This window comes from Oncorhynchus clarkii, chromosome 28, assembly GCF_045791955.1.
Source record: "Oncorhynchus clarkii lewisi isolate Uvic-CL-2024 chromosome 28, UVic_Ocla_1.0, whole genome shotgun sequence".
Classification (NCBI taxonomy): domain Eukaryota; kingdom Metazoa; phylum Chordata; class Actinopteri; order Salmoniformes; family Salmonidae; genus Oncorhynchus; species Oncorhynchus clarkii.
Genome location: NC_092174.1, coordinates 47,401,849 through 47,417,577, shown reverse-complemented (window position 1 = coordinate 47,417,577; position 15,729 = coordinate 47,401,849). Strand labels below are relative to the sequence as shown.

Sequence of the window (15,729 nt, the reverse complement as noted above, 5' to 3'; positions counted from 1 at the left end):
TATACAGTGTATTATCTATTACTATACAGTATATTATCTATTACTATACAGTATATTATCTATTACTATACAGTATATTATCTATTACTATACAGTATATTATCTATTACTATACAGTATATTATCTATTACTATACAGTATATTATCTATTACTATACAGTGTATTATCTATTACTATACAGTATATTATCTATTACTGTACAGTATCTATCACTATACAGTGTAGTATCTATTACTGTACAGTATATTATCTATTACTGTACAGTGTATTATCTATCACTATACAGTATATTATCTATTACTGTACAGTGTATTATCTATTACTATACAGTATATTATCTATTACTATACAGTATATTATCTATCACTATACAGTATATTATCTATTACTGTACAGTGTATTATCTATCACTATACAGTATATTATCTATTACTGTACAGTGTATTATCTATTACTATACAGTATATTATCTATTACTATACAGTATATTATCTATTACTGTACAGTGTATTATCTATTACTGTACAGTGTATTATCTATTACTGTACAGTATCTATCACTATACAGTGTAGTATCTATTACTGTACAGTATATTATCTATTACTATACAGTATATTATCTATTACTGTACAGTGTATTATCTATTACTGTACAGTATATTATCTATTACTGTACAGTATATTATCTATTACTATACAGTATATTATCTATTACTATACAGTGTATTATCTATTACTATACAGTATATTATCTATTACTATACAGTATATTATCTATTACTGTACAGTGTATTATCTATTACTGTACAGTATATTATCTATTACTGTACAGTATATTATCTATTACTATACAGTATATTATCTATTACTATACAGTGTATTATCTATTACTGTACAGTGTATTATCTATTACTGTACAGTATAATATCTATTACTGTACAGTATATTATCTATTACTATACAGTATATTATCTATTACTATACAGTGTATTATCTATTACTATACAGTATATTATCTATTACTATACAGTATATTATCTATTACTGTACAGTGTATTATCTATTACTGTACAGTATATTATTTATTACTATACAGTGTATTATCTATTACTGTACAGTGTATTATCTATTACTATACAGTGTATTATCTATTACTATACAGTATATTATCTATTACTGTACAGTGTATTATCTATTACTGTACAGTATATTATCTATTACTATACAGTATATTATCTATTACTATACAGTATATTATCTATCACTATACAGTGTAGTATCTATTACTGTACAGTGTATTATCTATTACTGTACAGTATATTATCTATTACTGTACAGTATATTATCTATTACTATACAGTGTATTATCTATTACTGTACAGTATCTATCACTATACAGTGTAGTATCTATTACTGTACAGTATATTATCTATTACTATACAGTATATTATCTATTACTATACAGTATATTATCTATTACTATACAGTATATTATCTATTACTGTACAGTATCTATCACTATACAGTGTAGTATCTATTACTGTACAGTATATTATCTATTACTGTACAGTATCTATCACTATACAGTATAATATCTATTACTGTACAGTGTATTATCTATTACTGTACAGTGTATTATCTATTACTATACAGTATATTATCTATTACTGTACAGTGTATTATCTATTACTGTACAGTGTATTATCTATTACTATACAGTATATTATCTATTACTATACAGTATATTATCTATTACTATACAGTGTATTATCTATTACTGTACAGTATATTATCTATTACTGTACAGTATATTATCTATTACTATACAGTATATTATCTATTACTATACAGTATATTATCTATTACTGTACAGTGTATTATCTATTACTGTACAGTGTATTATCTATTACTATACAGTATATTATCTATTACTATACAGTATATTATCTATTACTGTACAGTGTATTATCTATTACTGTACAGTGTATTATCTATTACTGTACAGTGTATTATCTATTACTATACAGTATATTATCTATTACTATACAGTATATTATCTATTACTGTACAGTGTATTATCTATTACTGTACAGTGTATTATCTATTACTGTACAGTATATTATCTATTACTATACAGTGTATTATATATTACTGTACAGTATATTATCTATTACTGTACAGTATATTATCTATTACTATACAGTGTATTATCTATTACTATACAGTGTATTATCTATTACTGTACAGTATCTATCACTATACAGTGTAGTATCTATTACTATACAGTATATTATCTATTACTGTACAGTGTATTATCTATTACTGTACAGTATATTATCTATTACTGTACAGTGTATTATCTATTACTGTACAGTATATTATCTATTACTGTACAGTGTATTATCTATTACTGTACAGTATCTATCACTATACAGTGTAGTATCTATTACTGTACAGTATATTATCTATTACTATACAGTATATTATCTATTACTGTACAGTGTATTATCTATTACTGTACAGTATATTATCTATTACTATACAGTATATTATCTATTACTATACAGTGTATTATCTATTACTATACAGTGTATTATCTATTACTGTACAGTGTAGTATCTATTACTGTACAGTATATTATCTATTACTGTACAGTGTATTATCTATTACTATACAGTATATTATCTATTACTGTACAGTGTATTATCTATTACTGTACAGTGTATTATCTATTACTGTACAGTGTATTATCTATTACTGTACAGTATATTATCTATTACTATACAGTATATTATCTATTACTGTACAGTGTATTATCTATTACTGTACAGTATATTATCTATTACTATACAGTATATTATCTATTACTATACAGTGTATTATCTATTACTATACAGTGTATTATCTATTACTGTACAGTGTAGTATCTATTACTGTACAGTATATTATCTATTACTGTACAGTGTATTATCTATTACTATACAGTATATTATCTATTACTGTACAGTGTTATCTATTACTGTACAGTGTATTATCTATTACTATACAGTATATTATCTATTACTATACAGTGTATTATCTATCACTATACAGTGTAGTATCTATTACTGTACAGTATATTATCTATTACTGTACAGTGTATTATCTATTACTATACAGTATATTATCTATTACTGTACAGTGTATTATCTATTACTGTACAGTATATTATCTATTACTATACAGTATATTATCTATTACTATACAGTATATTATCTATCACTATACAGTGTAGTATCTATTACTGTACAGTGTATTATCTATTACTGTACAGTATATTATCTATTACTGTACAGTATATTATCTATTACTATACAGTGTATTATCTATTACTATACAGTGTATTATCTATTACTGTACAGTATCTATCACTATACAGTGTAGTATCTATTACTGTACAGCATATTATCTATTACTGTACAGTGTATTATCTATTACTATACAGTATATTATCTATTACTGTACAGTGTATTATCTATTACTGTACAGTATATTATCTATTACTATACAGTATATTATCTATTACTATACAGTATATTATCTATCACTATACAGTGTAGTATCTATTACTGTACAGTGTATTATCTATTACTGTACAGTATATTATCTATTACTATACAGTGTATTATCTATTACTATACAGTGTATTATCTATTACTGTACAGTATCTATCACTATACAGTGTAGTATCTATTACTATACAGTATATTATCTATTACTATACAGTGTATTATCTATTACTGTACAGTATATTATCTATTACTCAGAGAGGAGTGTGGAATATCTTGTGTTTTCCAGCCGACAGAGTTTGAGGAGAGAGCAGTGAAGAAGGTGGATGACCTACTGGAGACTTACATGGGTATCAGAGATACAGAACTGGGTAAGTACACACGCACGCACACACACGCACACGCACACACACGCACGCACACACACAGTTTCAACAGCAACATTTCAACCACTGAGAGAGTTGTATAAATTTGTGAAAGCTCCCCGAGCTAACTAACCCTCTCCCCCCTCTCCCCTCTCCCCCCCTTTCTCCTCTCTCCTCGCTCCTCTCTCCTCTCCTCTCTCTTCTCTCCCCCCCTTTCTCCTCTCTCCTGTCTCCTCTCCCCCCCTCTCTCCTCTCTCTCCCCCCTTTCTCCTCTCTCCTGTCTCCTCTCCTCTCTCCTCTCTCCCCTCTCTCCTCTCTCCCCCCCTTTCTCCTCTCTCCTCTCTCCTGTCTCCTCTCCTCTCTCCTCTCTCTCCTGTCTCCTCTCCTCTCTCCCCTCTCTCCTCTCTCCCCCCCTTTCTCCTCTCTCCTCTCTCCTGTCTCCTCTCCTCTCTCCCATCTCCCCCCTCTCTCATCTCTCCTGTCTCCCCCCTCTCTCCTCTCTCCTGTCTCCTCTCCTCTCTCCCCTCTCTCCTCTCCCCCACTCCCTAGCGGCGACCATGGTGGAGGTGGGTCGGGACAAGAAGAACCCTGATGAGTTTGCCATGGCTCTGGACGAGGCTCTCGGGGACTTCGCTTTTCCTGATGAGTTTGTGTTCGACGTCTGGGGCGCTATCGGAGACGCCAAACAGGGACACGTTTTAACTTCCCCCTGATTCCCTAGCCTGGTCCCAGATCTGTTTACAGCTGGCAAGACCTCACAAACAGATCTGCGACTAGGGCTTTAGCCTGGTCCCAGATCTGTTTACAGCTGGCAAGACCTCACAAACAGATCTGCGACTAGGGCTTTAGCCTGGTCCCAGATCTGTTTACAGCTGGCAAGACCTCACAAACAGATCTGCGACTAGGGCTTTAGCCTGGTCCCAGATCTGTTTACAGCTGGCAAGACCTCACAAACAGATCTGCGACCAGGCTACCAATCCCCCAGAGTACCACAGCTCCACATCTTCAACCAGCCAACTGGACAAATACCAGCCAGTAGAAAAAGAGGCTACGGGTGCCTCTGTTTTGTAGGGTTACCAGTGTTGCACCCTAAAAGACAGAATCACTTCAGTCATGTCCCACTCAACCTAGTTTTCTGCTTGTGTCCCAAATGGCCCCCTCATATTCCCTTTATAGTGCACTACTCATAGGGCGCTGGCCAAACGTAGTGCACTATATAGGAAATAGTGTGCTATTTGGGATATACATTCTATGTCCTTTTTCCACAGGTTACAAAAGGGTTCTGATGTCTGAATCACCACTACAGCACTTGTCTTTAATGACTGTGGTGAACTGACACTGAGGATCACATACAGTAGACTACTGTATATCAGGGCTTTAATGACTGGTGAACCGACATGGTGATCACATACAGTAGACTACTGTATATCAGGGCTTTACTGACTGTGGTGAACCGACACTGAGGATCACATACAGTAGACTACTGTATATCAGGGCTTTAATGACTGTGGTGAACCGACATGGTGAACACATACAGTAGACTACTGTATATCAGGGCTTTAATGACTGTGGTGAACTGACACTGAGGATCACATACAGTAGACTACTGTATATCAGGGCTTTACTGACTGTGGTGAACCGACACTGAGGATCACATACAGTAGACTACTGTATATCAGGGCTTTACTGACTGTGGTGAACCGACACTGAGGATCACATACAGTAGACTACTGTATATCAGGGCTTTAATGACTGTGGTGAACCGACACTGAGGATCACATACAGTAGACTACTGTATATCAGGGCTTTAATGACTGTGGTGAACCGACACTGAGGATCACATACAGTAGACTACTGTATATCAGGGCTTTAATGACTGTGGTGAACCGACACTGAGGATCACATACAGTAGACTACTGTATATCAGGGCTTTAATGACTGTGGTGAACCGACACTGAGGATCACATACAGTAGACTACTGTATATCAGGGCTTTAATGACTGTGGTGAACCGACACTGAGGATCACATACAGTAGACTACTGTATATCAGGGCTTTAATGACTGTGGTGAACTGACACTGAGGATCACATACAGTAGACTACTGTATATCAGGGCTTTAATGACTGTGGTGAACTGACACTGAGGATCACGTACAGTAGACTACTGTATATCAGGGCTTTAATGACTGTGGTGAACTGACACTGAGGATCACATACAGTAGACTACTGTATATCAGGGCTTTACTGACTGTGGTGAACCAACACTGAGGATCACATACAGTAGAATACTGTATATCAGGGCTTTAATGACTGTGGTGAACCGACACTGAGGATCACATACAGTAGACTACTGTATATCAGGGCTTTAATGACTGTGGTGAACCGACACTGAGGATCACATACAGTAGACTACTGTATATCAGGGCTTTAATGACTGTGGTGAACCGACACTGAGGATCACATACAGTAGACTACTGTATATCAGGGCTTTAATGACTGTGGTGAACTGACACTGAGGATCACATACAGTAGACTACTGTATATCAGGGCTTTAATGACTGTGGTGAACTGACACTGAGGATCACGTACAGTAGACTACTGTATATCAGGGCTTTAATGACTGTGGTGAACTGACACTGAGGATCACATACAGTAGACTACTGTATATCAGGGCTTTACTGACTGTGGTGAACCAACACTGAGGATCACATACAGTAGAATACTGTATATCAGGGCTTTAATGACTGTGGTGAACCGACACTGAGGATCACATACAGTAGACTACTGTATATCAGGGCTTTAATGACTGTGGTGAACCAACACTGAGGATCACATACAGTAGACTACTGTATATCAGGGCTTTAATGACTGTGGTGAACTGACACTGAGGATCACATACAGTAGAATACTGTATATCAGGGCTTTAATGACTGTGGTGAACCGACATGGTGATCACATACAGTAGACTACTGTATATCAGGGCTTTACTGACTGTGGTGAACCAACACTGAGGATCACATACAGTAGACTACTGTATATCAGGGCTTTACTGACTGTGGTGAACCGACACTGAGGATCACATACAGTAGACTACTGTATATCAGGGCTTTACTGACTGTGGTGAACCGACATGGTGATCACATACAGTAGAATACTGTATATCAGGGCTTTACTGACTGTGGTGAACCGACATGGTGATCACATACAGTAGACTACTGTATATCAGGGCTTTTTAGAATAGTTCTTAAAATGTTGCTGTGGAGTCTGAACAGCAGCGATGTAGTTATAGTGATGTATTATATATCGATACCTCTGTTAAAGACCCCCCCACACCCCTCTACTCCATCGATACTTCTGTTAAAGACCCCCCCACCCCCCTCTACTCCATCGATAATGCTGTTAAAGACCCCCCACCCCCTCTACTCCATCGATAATGCTGTTAAAGACCCCCCCACCCCCCTCTACTCCATCGATAATGCTGTTAAAGACCCCCCACCCCCTCTACTCCATCGATAATGCTGTTAAAGACCCCCCCACCCCCCTCTACTCCATCGATAATGCTGTTAAATACCCCCCACCCTCCTCTACTCCATCGATAATGCTTTTAAAGACACCCCCACCCCCCTCTACTCCATCGATAATGCTGTTAAAGACCCCCCCACCCCCTCTACTCCATTGATAATGCTGTTAAAGACCCCCCCACCCCCCTCTACTCCATCGATAATGCTGTTAAAGACCCCCCCACCCCCCTCTACTCCATCGATAATGCTGCTAAAGACCCCCCCACCCCCCTCTACTCCATCGATAATGCTGTTAAAGACCCCCCACCCTCCTCTACTCCATCGATAATGCTGTTAACCACCCCCCACCCCCCTCTACTCCATCGATAATGCTGTTAAAGACCCCCCACCCCTCTACTCCATCGATAATGCTTTTAAAGACACCCCCACCGTCCTCTACTCCATCGATAATGCTGTTAAAGACCCCCCACCCCCCTCTACTCCATCGATAATGCTGTTAAAGACCCCCACCCTCCTCTACTCCATCGATAATGCTGTTAAAGACCCCCACCCCCTCTACTCCATCGATAATGCTGTTAAAGACCCCCCACCCTCCTCTACTCCATCGATAATGCTGTTAAAGACCCCCACCCCCTCTACTCCATCGATAATGCTGTTATTCTACACAGCATTGAGGATATTATGTCTTAAAAACAAGCCTGGCCTTTGGACCATAAGACTATACCTGTGACTGATATAGAGACTGATATAGTGACTGATATAGAGACTGATATAGAGACTGATATAATGACTGATATAGAGTCTGATATAGAGACTGATATAGAGACTGATATAGAGACTGATATAGAGACTGATATAATGACTGATATAGAGTCTGATATAGAGACTGATATAGTGACTGATATAGAGACTGATATAATGACTGATATAATGACTGATATAGAGACTGATATAGTGACTGATATAGTGACTGATATAATGACTGATATAGTGACTGATATAGAGACTGATATAGTGACTGATATAGTGACTGATATAGTGACTGATATAGTGACTGATATAGAGACTGATATAATGACTGATATAGAGACTGATATAATGACTGATATATAGACTGATATAGAGACTGATATAGAGACTGATATAGTGAATGATATAGAGACTGATATAGTGACTGATATAGTGACTGATATAGTGACTGATATAGTGACTGATATAGAGACTGATATAGTGACTGATATAGTGACTGATATAGAGACTGATATAGAGACTGATATAGTGACTGATATAGAGACTGATATAGAGACTGATATAGAGACTGATATAGAGACTGATATAGTGACTGCTATAGAGTCTGATATAGTGACTGATATAATGACTGATATAGTGACTGATATAGTGACTGATATAGAGACTGATATAGTGACTGATATAGTGACTGATATAATGACTGATATAATGACTGATATAGTGACTGATATAATGACTGATATAGTGACTGATATAATGACTGGTATAGTGACTGATATAGTGACTGATATAGAGACTGATATAGTGACTGATATAGTGACTGATATAATGACTGATATAATGACTGATATAGTGACTGATATAATGACTGATATAGTGACTGATATAGTGACTGATATAGAGATTGATATAGAGACTGATATAATGACTGATATAGTGACTGATATAATGACTGATATAGTGACTGATATAGTGACTGATATAGTGACTGATATAGTGACTGATATAGAGACTGATATAATGACTGATATAGTGACTGATATAGAGACTGATATAATGACTGATATAGTGACTGATATAGAGACTGATATAGAGACTGATAGTGACTGATATAGTGACTGATATAATGACTGATATAATGACTGATATAGTGACTGATATAATGACTGATATAGTGACTGATATAGAGACTGATATAGTGACTGATATAGTGACTGATATAGTGACTGATATAGTGACTGATATAGTGACTGATATAGTGACTGATATAATGACTGATATAGTGACTGATATAGTGACTGATATAGTGACTGATATAGAGACCGATATAGAGACTGATATAGAGACTGATATAGTGACTGATATAATGACTGATATAGTGACTGATATAATGACTGATATAGAGACTGATATAGAGACTGATATAGAGACTGATATAGTGACTGATATAGTGACTGATATAGTGACTGATATAATGACTGATATAGTGACTGATATAGAGACTGATATAGAGACTGATATAGAGACTGATATAGAGACTGATATAATGACTGATATAATGACTGATATAGTGACTGATATAGTGACTGATATAGAGACTGATAGTGACTGATATAGTGACTGATATAGAGACTGATATAGAGACTGATATAGTGACTGATATAGTAACTGATATAGAGATTGATCGAGACTGATATAGTGACTGGTATAGAGACTGATATAGAGACGGATCGAGACTGATATAGAGACTGATAGTGACTGATATAGTGACTGATATAATGACTGATATAATGACTGATATAGTGACTGATATAGAGACTGATATAGAGACTGATATAATGACTGATATAATGACTGATATAGAGACTGATATAGTGACTGATATGATGACTGATACAATGACTGGTATAATGACTGATATAGTGACTGATATAGCACCTTATTCCTCGTTATAGTGCGCTATATAGGGATTGGGGTTCCATTTGGGATACACGTGAGGGACAATTAGTATCTGATTGATTTAAAACCAGCAGTTCCTTATCAGATACAAATGTCTGAATCTGTGAGGAACATTGTGAAACACCATGTCTTCTAGAGCCTACAGAGGACTTTGCTGGGTTTTTATTCTAACTATGGAGAGTGAACTAACATTCACTTTTCGTATCATTTTTTTTCTACAGGCTGCTTAGTATGTAATTGAACTGTAGTAGATAAATACTTCTACTTTATTTTTTATTTGTTCAACTAGAAAATTGTTCACTTGATATTTTAAGCTGGAAAATGTTTTATACCATCTCAAGACCTGGCTCCACCAACAAGTGAAATTCTCTTTTGGAATTCAGAATTCTCTTTTGGAATTCAGATTTCTCTTTTGGAATTCGGATTTCTCTTTTGGAAATCAGAATTCTCTTTTGGAATTCAGAATTCTCTTTTGGAATTCAGAATTATCTTTTGGAATTCAGATTTCTCTTTTGGAATTCAGAATTCTCTTTTGGAATTCGGAATTGTCTTTTGGAATTCGGAATTGTCTTTTGAAATTCGGCAGCCATCTTGAAAGGCTATGGAGGTGTCACTGTTAAAAATGTCTTACACTGTTGAAAGAAACTACTGTAGATTGAAATGAAATCAACACACTGAATTGGAATAGTAATTCTTAGTGTAGTATTTGTATTGAGTTGTTTTCTATTGAACATTGCAGCTTCATAGTGTTTTCTGACAATACATAAAGGGATCAATCACTGTTAGATTCAAATAAAAAATACTAGTTCACAGCTGAGTGTTGTATTATTATTCATTCACTTCAAAGGAATCCATGTGTATATATTCTGTATGCTCCATTCAACAGACACTATTATCCAGTCACTTTTAGTCATCTGTGCATACATGTTACGTATGAGTGGTCGCGGGAATCGAACCCACTACCACTAGAAGCACCCTGCTATACCAACTGAGCTACAGAGGCCCGCAGGAGATCGAGCTGGACCACGACGTGTTATAGTCTTTGAATAGCCAGTCAGTGGTCCTGCTCTACGCATGACTAATTCAGCGTTCACGTGCTCGTCGGGAACGAGGAAACTGACATTTCCGACGTGCTTCGTTGAACCAGTCAACAACTTGAACGATTTCCAAGGGAAATCACATACAGCTGTTCTGTGTTGAGCAGTTAAGAAATCAAATGCTTCTCCTATATGCTTAATTTAGTTATTTTATGCAACTTTAGTTGGGCTATGTGTTTAGATGTTTAATACATTATAAGGCCGCATGATGCTACTAATGATGACATGAAAAAAAAAGTTGCATGAAGGGCACGAGCGCTGCTCTGCTGATTGCGCAGGTTGCACACTCTTTATCCAGTTTGACAAGCACATGATAATATTCTCAACCATCAGACTATGCTTCATGTTTATCAGTTGGAGTGGAATTATTATTATTATTAGAATGGCCCGTAAAAAAAACGGCATCCATATTCTGCACTGGAATAGCGAATGGAGGTGACATGCAAATCTAATCAAATGTATTTATATAGCCCTTCGTACATCAGCTGATGTCTCAAAGCGCTGTACAGAAACTCAGCCTAAAACCCCAAACAACAAGCAATGCAGATGTAGAAGCACAGTGGCTAGGAAAAACTCCCTAGAAAGGCCAAAACCTAGGAAGAAACCTAGAGAGGAACCAGGCTATGTGGGGTGGCCAGTCCTCTTCTGGCTGTGCCGGGTGGAGATTATAACAGAACATGGTCAAGATGTTCAAATGTTCATAGATGACCAGCATGCTCCAATAATAATAATCACAGTAGTCGTGCGTCTTTAATATGCTAGCATAGTCAGCGAGGCCATAGGGCTAGGGGAAGCTTTTCCTAAAGTAAATTGCCAAAATGATATAGCCTAATTAGCATACTCCTGTCTACAGAAATACAATAATTTAGAAAAGGCTACTAAAGCATGATTTGGCCACAGATATTCATTCGAGTCTTTAAAAAAATGGTGGATTGTTTTAAATCTTATTGCCTACAGTCAGTCAAAAGGAAAGGCAGCGCGTAATTTGGGCAGATTATTGTCAAATTGCTACTCTCTGTGAAAATTAGAGAGGCCAAACCAGGCATATTGAAATATTTCAAAATACAATCGCAGGAAAACATAGTTTGGAAAGCGAATAGTTATTGCTGTAAAGAGAAGACAATGAAAATACTAATCTCTCTTTTAGTTATAAAAATTCTAAAGTTAACTAAATTGTAGTTGAATTTAACTGTGGGCCTTTCTTATTGGCACCAGCAGAGGCTGGGCTGGAAGACTACCTGTCACGTTCTGACCTTTATTTCCTTTGTTTTGTCTTTGTTTAGTATGGTCAGGGCGTGAGTTGGGGTGGGCAGTCTATGTTTGTTTTTCTATATTTTCCATTTCTATGTTTGGACTGATATGGTTCTCAATCAGAGGCAGCTGTTTATCGTTGTCCCCGATTGAGAACCATATTTAGGTAGCCTGGGTTTCAATGTTGGTTTGTGGGTGTTTGTTTCTGTGTCTGTCACCACACTGGGACTGTTTCGGTTTGGTGACAAAATGGATGGCACTGTGAAAGACTGCATCCAATTTGCTGAGTAGAGTGTTGGAGGCTATTTTGTAAATGACATAGTCGAAGTCGAGAATCGGTAGAATAGTCAGTTTTACTATGGTATGTTTGGCAGCGTGAGTGAAGGAGGCTTTGTTGCAAAATAGGAAGCCGATTCTAGATTTAATTTTGGATTTGAGATGCTTAATGTGAGTCTGGAAGGAGAGTTTACAGTCTAACCAGACACCTAGGTATTTGTAGTTGTCCACATATTCTAAGTCAGAACCGTCCAGAGTAGTGATGCTAGTCGGGTGGGCGGGTAGCGATCGGTTGAAGAGCATGCATTTAGTTTTACTAGCATTTAAGAGCAGTTGGAGGCCATGGAAGGAGAGTTGTATGGCATTGAAGCTTATTTGGAGGGTTGTTAACACAGTGTCCAAAGAAGGGCCAGAAGTATACAGAATGGTGTCGTCTGTGTAGAGGTGGATCAGAGACTCACCAGCAGCAAGAGTGGCATCATTGATGTATACAGAGAAGAGAGTCGGCCCGAGAATTGAACCCTGTGGCACACCCATAGAGACTGTCAGAGGTCCAGACAACAGGCCCTCCGATTTGACACACTGAACTCTATCTGAGAAGTAGTTGGTGAACCAGGCGAGGCAGTCATTTGAGAAACCAAGGCTATTGAGTCTGCCGATAATACGGTGATTGACAGAGTCGAAAGCCATGGCCAGGTCGATGAATCCGACTGCACAGTAATGTCTTTTATCGATGGTGTTTCGTTCTTCTTCTTCACCTCTTCCTTTACTGACCGGTGCATGGTGTTTCGTTCTTCTTCACCTCTTCCTTTACTGACCGGTGCATGGTGTTTCGTTCTTCTTCACCTCTTCCTTTACTGACCGGTGCATGGTGTTTCGTTCTTCTTCACCTCTTCCTTTACTGACCGGTGCATGGTGTTTCGTTCTTCTTCTTCACCTCTTCATTTACTGACCGGTGCATGGTGTTTCGTTCTTCTTCTTATATTGGTGATCGCACAATTTAATCTGAATCCCGCCACCTACTGTGCAGGAAGTAAACAGGATTCCCAAAAATGGAACAAGATACTACCATAAAATAAATAAACTAAACTTTTCTGTAAAAAAAACAAAAACAGCTGATTCCTACAACTGATCCCTACACAACAGCTGATCCCTACACAAAAGCTGATTCCTACAACTGATCCATACACAACAGCTGATCCCTACACAAAAGCTGATTCCTACAACTGATCCCTACACAACAGCTGATCCCTACACAAAAGCTGATTCCTACAACTGATCCATACACAACAGCTGATTCCTACAACTGATCCATACACAACAGCTGATTCCTACAACTGATCCCTACACAACAGCTGATTCCTACAACTGATCCATACACAACAGCTGATCCCTACACAACAGCTGATTCCTACAACTGATCCATACACAACAGCTGATCCCTACACAACAGCTGATCCCTACAACTGATCCATACACAACAGCTGATCCCTACAACTGATCCCTACACAACAGCTGATCCCTACACAACAACTGATCCCTACACAAGTCAAGGGGAACCAGGGAGGGTGGGTCTTCCTTTAGACCCACAAACTTTCCTGCCGCAGCCAAAATAATGTTACGTTTCTTAGACTTCTTTGAGACTTGTGCGTACAGTTTATAACTGTGACAATGAACGCCACAAAATCCACCTTTTTAACACACAGGGTGTCTTTTGACTGGCACCAAACATTTACTACAGGCTGCGGTGTATCCACTACCAGAACTTCACTCAATTATGTTAATTCGTTTCAAGCATAGGAGATTCGATAGAGCAGTCAATATTTTGCCACCTCCATATCGGTCGCCTTTACAGGGCACACTCCAGGAACTCAGGATCCACACTACAATTACAACACGGTTATCCTTCTACACACCGTTCTTCAATATACTCTGTCCGTCTGCATACACTTTAAACATGGCATAATCCTTTATAATTCTTACACTGCAATGTTTTGGGGACAAAACGAATACAGCGTATTTTACATAACCAAGCATCACATGCGTGGGTATTTACTATTTATCAATAAACAACAAGCCTGAAAGACGTTCATGGTTTTCTCCATTCACCCAGCGGGTCAGACACCGGGCACTAACCACAGGAAATGTTCTTCAGGTATTCAACCTGAACAGCAATTATCCTTTTGGCTGAAAATCTCCACACTAAGAAATATTGGCACCTTGGCGGTGAGAAAACACATTTCCAATCCGCCAATCGTCGCCATTCAGCAACCGCGAGTTTCCTCCTGCGTCCCAGTTCCGCTGTGGACCTGTCTGGACCTGTGCTGCACCGGGTGACTGATCAACCCAACAGGCTACCCACGCTGTCTTTACACGGGTAAATGATTCAACTGTGGACTGTAAGACAAAGATAACAGCCCTGAAATAATACACGTTTCTCTCGGGTTTACTTTGAGCATCACATTTGTCTTGTTATCATGTCTGGCTTGCTGGCTATGTTACCCAGCTAGTTAGTTTAGCTATGGTTTCTTCAGTAACGTTAACCTTTATCTAACTGGTTAAATAGTCACCTCGCCAATCATCTCTGAACCTTTTATTTTTTTAGAAATGCATGAAATAAAAATAAAATTAACATGCTAAATGACAGATAGATAGGTAGCTGCAGATGTTATGTCTAGCTGAGTGTTAATGTTTTAACTAGGTGTTTATCTAGCTAGCTTGCTCGTTACTAACAATGTTATCTAGTTAACTAAATATCTCCATAGATATATATATATATATAGCCAGCTCAACCGTCAGTTTACTCAACAGCTTCCTTAATTTGTAACGAGGTCAATTCAACATTTCCACAGTGGTTAATCTGTAGTAAGAGAATAGATTCAGTGACTGAAACAGGTTACATTCATTCTGTAATGAGTATAGGCATACGTTTCCCGTTCGTCATTTGTTGTAAATGAATTC

At 37.4% G+C, this 15,729-nt stretch overlaps 1 protein-coding gene across 1 annotated transcript in view; it reads left to right on the top strand.

The window, feature by feature from the left end:
* LOC139387117 (GIPC PDZ domain containing family, member 2) overlaps positions 1 to 5,200 on the top strand; it is a 44,850-nt gene extending 39,650 nt beyond the window's left edge. The window contains exons 5-6 of the mRNA XM_071133135.1: positions 3,839 to 3,920; positions 4,464 to 5,200. Coding sequence (XP_070989236.1) covers positions 3,839 to 3,920; positions 4,464 to 4,627 — 246 coding nt within the window. The 3' untranslated portion in view covers positions 4,628 to 5,200. The remainder of the gene's footprint in view (positions 1 to 3,838; positions 3,921 to 4,463) is intronic.
* The last annotated feature ends 10,529 nt before the right edge of the window (positions 5,201 to 15,729 follow it).